Consider the following 9,994-nt stretch of genomic DNA (forward strand, 5'->3'; position numbering starts at 1 on the left):
GCTAATTTAAGATTTTTGTTTCTTAAACCGTTTTGTAGTTTAGCTCATATAGTTGCATGCTAGCCGTTTTGACTAATTTAGGCATTTTTATTTTTAGGGTGTTTTGAAGCTTAGCTAATATTTCAGCCATAAAGCTGTTTTGGCTAATTTAAGATTTTTCGTTTCTTAGCCTGATTTGGATTTTAGCTAATATTTTGTTTGCATGCTAGCTGTTTTTACTAATTTAGGGAATTTTATATTTTATGGTGTTTTGGAGTTCAGCTAATATTTCAGTTACATGCTAGCCGTTTTGACTAATTTTGCATTTATTATCGTTTTTTTTAGGCTTTTCTTGAGTTTGGCTAATATTTTTGTTATATGTTAGCTGTTTTGGCTAACTTAAGATTTTTTATCTGGAGTTTTTAAGGCTAATTTGAAATAAAGCTAATATTTCAGCCACATGTTAGCTGTTTTGGCTAATTTTTTATTATTTTTTTTGGCTAATTTGACATTTAACTAATATTTTTTACTAATATCAGCTTCAGCGTTTTCAGCAACAATTTTAGGATCTTCAGCGGCCTAATTCAGCTTACAGCATTCACAATAGCATTATTGAAGACAATTTTAGAGTGAATGTACTTCGTTTTTATTTAATCTAAAGCTAATGATGGTTCATTTGTGTTTTTAACATCCACTTCCTGCATGACCCGATTAGTCGACTAATCGGAAAAAATAATCGGCGATTAGTCGACTACTAAAATAATCGTTTGTGGCAGCACTAAAGCACACCCTGCTGTATTCGGTCTACTTATAATCAAATGGATCTCGTCTCCGTATCTAAAAGAACTGTATTCATCCACGTCCACAAAGCCTTTCCAGTTAAAGAACTGCTGAAAATGAGCACATGTGGGAGCTGACTCCTGCAAACATCATTCTTTCTTTAACAGCTCTCAACGCCAGCTTTGTTCTTCAAGTCTTTATTTCATCATTCAGTACAACTTTTCATGCTCCCACTCTGTGAAAGGGCTGCAGATGCTGAACCTGGCCCTCATTCCAAAACAGCAGGAGTTTAAGTCTCTCAGCTCATTAACACAAAGAGTCACCTCCCACCCCCGAAACCGCATTTCATTCTTCTCACATGTTCACACAGAAAAACGCAGGAGTTTTCCAAAGTCACTTTATTACATATACATGGAATCGCTCTTTGATTTACACAATATGTGCATCGCTGAATGTTAGTGCCAGAAGACAGACGAGCAGCAAAGTGATGGGAGCAGATGAAAAACTCATCTTCAGTCCTTCATTACTGGTCCTGTGAACGCAAACACACAGAGAAGCCTCTCAGAACGGCACGCCGCTGCGCCGCAATCTTTCCCCGCTGAGGACTAACCTTAACCATGCGACCGTGAACCAGATACGGCAGCCTGAAGTCATGCTGGCAGTTGCTGTATCCCATTCCCAACCCCAAGCCTGACCCGAAGGACACGGGCCATGTGCGACCTGGAGGGGGAAACGGCCGCCGCTGTGCTTTAAGAGGACAGATCACTCAAACCCTGTACTGCACGACACTTACGTTTGAAGAAGAGGACGGAGAAGACGACGCCGACGCCGAGGCCCGTCACTGGGAAGAAAAAGACGAGAGGGACGATGACAACCAAGAAAAGTAGAAATACGTGACAAAAATAAACCTTTATTCAGAACACGTGTCAAAGTCAAGGCCCGGGGGCCGGATCCGGCCCTCTGGGTAATTCTATCCGGCCCTCCAAATCATTTCATTTTACTGTTATTAACGACCCGATTTTATCTTCCGGTTATTTCTAACTTGTAAAAATTTTGACAAAATATATTTTTATGGAGAGTAAAACACTGAAAGTTATTTAAGGTTTAAGTTGATTTATTCTGGAATAATATTCCTGCCTTTTTATTATGCATAAATATGTTAAAATGTTATGGTTTTAGAGTTTTAAAAATTAGCATTCTGCTCGATTTTTGGACTATTTTGGCATTTGCTAAGATTTTTTTAGGCTATTTTGGAGTTAAGCTAATATTTCAGCTAATCCTAGATGTTTAAGCAAATTTAGGCTTTCTTTCTTCAAGTTTTTTAGGCTGTTTTGGAGTTAGGATAATATTTACATGCTAGCTGTTTTGGCTAATTTAGGTTTTTTTCCACGTTTTAGGCTACTTTGAAGTTCAGCTATTGATTCACCTACATGCTAGCTGTTTTAGCTAACCTAAGATTTTTTTTTGTTTTTGTTTTTGAGGCTGATTTGATATTTACCCATTGACATCAATGGACACCACAACCCCGCCCCTTCTGTGTTCCAAATAGGAAGTGCTCGCGTGTTGCAAGAAGGCCAAAATCCCATAGACTTCCATTGAGAAAAAGACAGTTATTTCTCAGTAATCTTTGTCAGAATAACCATTCTTGCTCTGATGCTTCCTTCTTAGCATGTTCTTTATAATCCTAATTTTAAGATATTTTTTTATTATTAAGTTATAAACTGACCAATCAGATGCCTCAGCGACAGCATGTGGCTCCCGCTGGCCCCGCCTCAAACGTTTGATTGACAGATCGCATTCAGTGCGAGGGGTGTGGGCTTCGAACAAGCTGGATCAACCTCACTCATGATTGGTTGACAGTGCTTCCTCCACAAACGTGACTCAGATTAATCACTATTGAGGGGCGGCAATCGTTCGCAATATGGCGGTAGACGTACCAGGAAGTGACGGCGAAGGCTCTGGCATGATTTTATTAAGGCCGAAGGTGATGCATTTCCTAAGGGGGACCTCAACGCTTGCTTTGTCCAGTAATGAATATATAATGTCTATGCATTTAGCTAAAATGTTAACTGATAATCAGCTTCAGTGTTTTTAGCCATCAATTTCAGCCTTTCAGCTATTAGCACTAGCATATTCAGATTCAGCTTACAGTATTCATACTATCATTATTGCAGGAAATGCTAATATCAAGTTCATTGTTACGTTAAAAAGTTATGGTTTTAAAGCTTTGAATTTTTTTTCTTCTTTGTTCAATAAATGTTTATCCTGTTGGGCCCGTGACCTAAGGTTTTGGATTTTGCGATTGAGTTTGACACCCCTGCTCTATGCCATTCCAAAACTCTATGGCTGTAATATACTTTTGGCCTCCGGGTGGTGCTGTTAGCTCTTTCTTTGAGATAATTTTTTCTTCCGTACAGTTTTTGTCCATCCGTAGCTCTTCAGCCCCTTCGACTGTTCAGCTCATTAAGGTATCAAAATACTCAGCTCTTTTAGGAGACGGGTGCTCGAAAGTTTCACCTTCATAACTCTTCAACTTTTTAACTATTCAACCAACTACTGCTTTTTTAACTCCATTGAAAATGGCTTACGAAATCATCAAAAGTCCCTTTTCCAGCAAAAAACTTTCAGCTAAACAATAGAAGTCAAGTGGACTTTCGACCAAAGAAACCATTCAATTTGTCAACTTTTACGCAGAATTTGGGCACCTGAACTTGTGTTTCTATTTTTAAAACTCTGTACGTTTTTTTTTTAAATATCACAATTCAAAGTCAACGTGTCATCTAAATTTGACATTTTACCAGTTTTAGGCTATTTTGGAGATTAGCTAAAATTTCAGGTACATGCTAGTAGTTTTTGGCTAATTTAAGCTTTAGGCTATTTTTGATTTTAGCTAATATTTAAGCTACATACTAAATATGTTGGTTAATTCAGGCTTTTAGGCTATTTTGAAGTTTAGCTAATATTTCAGCAAATTGCTAGCTAATTTGGCTAATTTAGAATTTCTTTCTGTTTTTTTTTGTTTATTTTAGAGTTTAGCTAATATTTCAGCTACATGCTAGCTGTTTTGACTAATTTAAACTTTTTTCAGTATTTTTTAGGCTATTGGAGTTTAACTAATATTCAAGCTACATGCTAGCTGTTTTGGCTAATTTTGGCTTTTTTGTAGTTTAGCTAATATTTAACCTACATGCTAGCCTTTTTTTTGTTAATTTAGGATTATTTTAAGGTTTTTTGGGCTATTTTGGAGTTTAGCTAATATTTCAGCTTTATGCTAGCTGTTTTGGCTAAATTAGACATTTGATCTGTTTTTTAGGCTAATCAGCAACCCATCAGCTTCAGGTTTTTCAGCTATTAGCTTCAGTGTTTTTAGTTATCAATTTAAACATTTTCAGTGATCAGCAATAGGATCTTTAGCGGCCACATTCAGCTTACAGCATTCATGCTAGGATTGTGCAGTAATGCTATATGTCTAGTTTACTTTTTATTCTCACTAATGTGTGTTACCTTAATGAATACAGAATCAAAATACATTAATTAAACCAAATTCTTTATTTTCTTCTTTCATGTCATGGCATACAAAAAAATATTGTATTTGGCCCGTGGACCAGGATCCCATTTAGATTTTGGCCCTTTGAGCGAAAAAGTTTTGTTCTGATTTAGACCCAAATGACTGAATAACGGTAAACGGACACAGGGACTAAAGGCCCGAGTGAAGGCCGGCGAGGACACGGGTCAGCTGAGGCCATCAATCACGGGTGGTCAAAGCCGCACCTCCCTGACTAACCAGCACATCCTGTCGGTGGAGGACACAGCAGTCTGGTGGAGAGCAGAGCTGGAGTTGGAGGTGGAATGTGTTTGTGCGTTTAGCTTCACCTCGCCGCAGGCTACACCACACCCATCACCAGACCAGCCAGCACAGAAACACATAAAAACAGACTTTCGGGCCCCTCCGACTGCTAATTGGATTCAGAGAAGTATGCAGCATGACCAAAGAGCCTGAACCAAAACCCTCAGACTTCTCCATATTACACAACTTACAAGTGTCAGACAAGACCACAACACGCCGCGCTCATCTTTAATCACTCTGCATCAGGCACTTCTGCTTTTATTTCAAGCAATCCATCCAATAGATGCGAGATTCTGCATCTGCTTCGGGGTTTCTCTGCTGTTTTTGAGATTTTCACAACAAAAGCTTTGGCAAAACGTACGGGGAGATCGGTATCTCACTTTGGCATCTTTTTCTTTTGTCTGCGAGTCTCTGAGGGGATTGGATTCTAACAAAAACATTTGTGTTAGAGTGAAACGGAGGACCCACAGAACTAGAAAGGCTCTTGTGTTTTTATTTTCCCCGCAGCAAATGAAGTCCAGAGCTGCTTAATTTCACTCGTATTTATGTATTCATTGTTTTGACATGGTTTCAGCGAATGGCATCAATCAGACAGCCGCTTTTAATAACTCCGACTGAATACTGTTCAGATGGAGAAACAGAACACAAAGGACTTTTTTTTTTTTTTGGCTGAGCGTTCCCAAATTTCAAATGATTGTGTCTGCGCCTTCCCATCTAGGTCATGTTTTATGTTGTTTGCAGAGGCCACTGTGAGGGCTTTGTTGCCCTTAAAAACTGAATGACCCAGCTCCGAATGGTAATTCCATTAGAGTAATTACTCAAACTTGAGTCCATCTGCAGTCTTTTAAGATGTTGCTTCATAAATTCATGTCCACATGTTGCAATGCTGCTACTTTGGGGCAATTTCAGAAATATGCAGAACAATCTGGGGTGTGGGCGTCTCCTGGGATCTGCTCACAAAACCTTTTACTTCAACAAGGTTCCTTATCAATTTTAACTTGATCTGTATGTATAGTCCTTTAATAGTCTAGGGACTTTTGAGAGTTTTTTTCTATTTACTAAAATTAATGCTTGCTATCAGTCTTTTTAGTACAACCCCAACTTATTTGGTAACACTTTAGATGAGGTGATGCAAAACACTTATTAACATAATGTTGACAAAGATAGTTAATACATTTGTTAAGCTTAAAAGCAGTATATCATAAGTAGACAATCATCTCACTTAAGAATGAATCTTACTAAGCATGTTAATAAACCTGATTCTGCTTTTTGTGCTAATAAATGTCTTACTAACATCCTATAAACACATTAATAATGTTTGTTAATGTGTTTATAGAGCTTATAAAGGATTATTATTATAAAGTTCTTTCTTTAAACGATATTTTTGAATATATTGCACAATAATTCCACAATTAACTTGAAACTGACCAAAAAACTTGATTCCAAACAGTAAATTTAGTAATTTCTCTATTCCAAAAATCACTAAAAATTCAGATCCAACTGTTTCAATGCTTTAAGGCAAAAGATCAAACATGTAGAGACAAAATAAAAATGTATGCATCCAAAATCAAAGGGGGGTTGTCTTAAAGGAGCGCCGCGGAAAGAGTAACGAACACCTATTTGAGCTGGAATTTATTGAAGACAGGACACAACTGGAAGATGTACGGTATTCTGTATCTAAAATGAAAGTTTTTTTGCTGATCATCACAGAAAAGGAGGATAAAAAGAGGTTAAAGCATTTATCCTCTTTTGACACATTTTTAAAGGGGCCCTACCATGATTTTCTTAAGCCTTTCAGAGTGAACTATATCCATATATATACGATCATATATTACATTTGGACCACTAAAAAACAAATTATTTATAAAATATTAGTTATTGAAGACAGGACACAACTGGAATATATGCGGTATTCTGCATCTTAAATGAACGTTTTTTTTCACTGATTATCACTAGTAAGAGGATAAGTTGAGTGTTGTGTAAGCCGGGGGGCGGAGCTTGCAGCACAGACTCTTCCTGTAAAGAGCTGTTTGAAACGACTTAAGTCAGCACGTTTCCAACCGCTCGTTTTCATGGGTATGGGAGGGGCTACTGCTGACAGCGCAGGTTTTTAGAGGATTACTCTTAAATACATAAATGTGGGGTTCTTTATAGTGAGGAATGAACAGTAACATGCATTTAAAACCTCAAAAAGTAGAATTTTCATGGTACGGTACCTTTAAGGCCAACTACAATGAAAATCCTATTTTTGGTGTTTCTTTTCTAAAATGTTCTTGTGGGATTTTTCTCATGAAGGAGGACGTGTTTAAAGAAAATTAAGCTTAACATTCTATTTCTGAGTATTTCTTATTTCAAATTGTCATGAATCAGGAGCATGTGCTGTTGGAAAAAACTTTCAGCTGTGACGTATGTGCTCTGCTTCATTCTGATCCACTTTCAGACAAATAGATCCATGAACGTCTTTGTTTTCTTCGTCTGAGATGGAATCTGGATCAAAACTGCTTGATCAGATTGGGATTTTAAAGAAGTGTTTCAGAAAGAAGTTTAAGAGGCGATAATGATGATTCCTGTCTGATCTAGAGAGCAGCTCATTCCAGAGTCTCAGTCCAACACAAAGCCATGGACTGCAAGTCTGCAGTGGCTCCTCGGCACAGCTAGGAGGAGCTGTTCCCTGGATCTGAAGGATGGGGAAGTGTTGATGGAGGAGATCAGACAGGGTTAAGGGTCTTGCCCTCATTAAACTCAGATAGTTGTATTGCATCCACTCTGTGACTATTGAAAGGCAATCAGAATGATTTTTCATTGATGCAGAGTCTCTTCTTCAGGTAAATGAGACAATCATCAGCATAACATTAGAAGAAACACTAAAATCACAGATAATGCCCAACAGGAAGCAAGCACAGAGAAAAAAAATTAGTGGGCCTGAAATAGGGCCTTGTGGGACCCCCCAAGATGAGGACATCAATGCAAACAGTTCTCCAGAAGAAGATCTGAACCTCTTCAACCACTTCAACCACTTCTTTATGGCTCTAACTCACGTCCTATACTTCTCAATTTATGTCCGTTGCCTCATGGTGGTGTCATCAAGATACAAGGTGATGTCATCAGGATTCATGGTGATGACTTTCACAGCTATGCTGATACAGAAATTTACATTTCTGTCCTATTACCACTTTTTAAAATTGAATTTGAAACAAAAAATAATGCAAGGCAGAAAACTTCTAGCAGCTCAACCAAGACAAAACTGAAGTTTTAATCACCTGCCCCGAAGACAAGAATATAGAGGTGTTTTTATCACATCTTCAGAGTTTCAGACCTTCTCACTGCGTGAGAAACTTGAGCGTTCTTTTTGACTCGGAGCTGAATTTTATTCCACACATTAAAAATGTCGTTAAAGGGTTTTATCATCCTAAAAACATTGCCAGAGTCCGCCCATTCCTCTCTCCGGCCAGCACAGACAGAGATGCTGAATGATGCATGTCTTTATTTTTAGCCAGTTAGGTTATTGTAATGCCCTGCTCTCTGATTTACCCCCGAGAGACTTTTGCTAGGCTTCAACTATTACAGAAGAAGGACTGCCACAATTAGTCGTCTAATCTATGACTAATCGACTATTGAAATAGTCGACAACTAATTTAATAGTCTATTAGTGGCTACTTCATATTATATGAAATGGGAGTGTAGTAAAGTTGAAAGTTAGAATGACATTATGCTAGCTTTTTGGACTACTTTGACATTTAATAAGGATTTTTAGGCAATTTTGGAGTTTATCTAATATTTCAGTTACATGCTAGCTATTTTGGCTAATTTAGGCTTTTTTCAAATTTTTAGGCAATTTTGGAATTTAGCTAATATTTTAGCTACATGCTAGCTATTTTGACTAATTCCGGATCTTTTGTTTTTTTTAGGCTAATTTGGAGTTTAGCTAATATTTCAGCTACATGCTGGCTATTTTGGCTAATTTAGGCTTTTTGGGCTATTTTAGAGTTTAGCTAATATTTCAGCTACATGCTAGCTATTTTGGCTAATTCTGGATCTTTTCTGTTTTTTTAGGCTAATTTGGAGTTTAGCTAATATTTCAGCTACATGCTGGCTATTTTGGCTAATTTAGACTTTTTTCACATTTTTAGGCTATTTTTGAGTTTAGCTAATATTTTAGCTACATGCTAGCTATTTTGACTAATTTAGGTTTTTTGGGCTATTTTGGAGTTTATCTAATAATTCAGCTACATGCTAGGCTTTTAGGCTTTTTTTTAGCTATTTTAGAGTTTAGCTAATATTTCAGCTACATGCTAGCTATTTTGGCTAATTTCGGATCTTTTCTGTTTTTTTAGGCTATTTTGGAGTTTAGCTATTATTTTAGCTACATGCTAGCTATTTTGACAAATTTAGGCTTTTTTGGGCTATTTTAGAGTTTAGCTAATATTTCAGCTACATGCTAGCTATTTTGGCTAATTCCGGATCTTTTCTGTTTTTTAGGCTAATTTGGAGGTTAGCAAATATTTCAGCTACATGCAAGCTATTTTAGCTAATTGAGGCTTTTTTCCATTTTTAGGCAATTTTGGAGTTTAGCTAATATTTTAGCTATATGCTAGCTGTTTTGGCTAATTTTGCGTTTTTTTCAGTTTTTTAGGCTACTTTGGCATTTAACCTACATTTTAGCTGCCTATCAACTTTTTTTTTTAGCTATTAGCTTCAGCGATTTCAGCTATCAACTTCAGCATTTTTAGCTATTTATTTCCGGATCTTCAGCTATCAGCACTAAAATTCAGCTAACAGCATTCACACTAGCATTATCACAGGTAATGCTGTATATCTAGTTTTTAGTTAGTTTGAAGCTAATGATGGTTAAGATGTGTGCTTTACATCCAGTTTGCCCATGACCCAATTAGTCGACTAATATGAAAAAATAATCGGTGATTAGTCGACTATTAAAATAATTGTTTGTGGCAGCACTACAATTATCAGCTGATCTAATACAGGCAGTTTACTTCTTACTAGAACTGATGAAGACTAAATTCACAAATAACAAAAGTTTGAAAAATCTTGGTAACAAAAACAAGCTTGAAGAGATGAGAGTCACATTTACAGTTTCTGATCAATTAAACTATTGAATAAAGTCTTCCTGGGATCAAAATCATCATCAGACCAACAACACTCGATGTAAAACCAACGCAAAGTTTAGAGATCATCAGTGCCGACATAACTTCTGCATTAACTCACCGTTACACCCACTACAATAAAACAGCCATAATCTCAGCACAGCAGGTTCAGTTTGTCTCTAGAACACAAGCAGAACTGTTCCTGCTCCAGACAGCAGCTCCTCGACTGCACATCAACATACCACAATGACAAGAAATGAGAACATTCTGGATGGAAAAGCTTTGG

General features: G+C 37.2%; 1 protein-coding gene across 1 annotated transcript in view; it reads right to left on the reverse strand.

Moving 5' to 3' along the window:
* Nucleotides 1–1,142: 1,142 nt before the first annotated feature.
* The window catches only part of LOC112145014 (MICOS complex subunit Mic10), an 11,617-nt gene continuing 2,765 nt past the window's right edge, over nt 1,143–9,994 (reverse strand). Inside the window, exons 2-4 of the mRNA XM_024269993.2 lie at nt 1,553–1,600; nt 1,370–1,479; nt 1,143–1,291 (exon numbers count right to left, since the gene is read on the reverse strand). Coding sequence (XP_024125761.1) covers nt 1,283–1,291; nt 1,370–1,479; nt 1,553–1,600 — 167 coding nt within the window. The 3' untranslated portion in view covers nt 1,143–1,282. The remainder of the gene's footprint in view (nt 1,292–1,369; nt 1,480–1,552; nt 1,601–9,994) is intronic.

The sequence above is a fragment of the Oryzias melastigma genome, linkage group LG5 (genome assembly GCF_002922805.2).
Source record: "Oryzias melastigma strain HK-1 linkage group LG5, ASM292280v2, whole genome shotgun sequence".
NCBI lineage: Eukaryota > Metazoa > Chordata > Actinopteri > Beloniformes > Adrianichthyidae > Oryzias > Oryzias melastigma.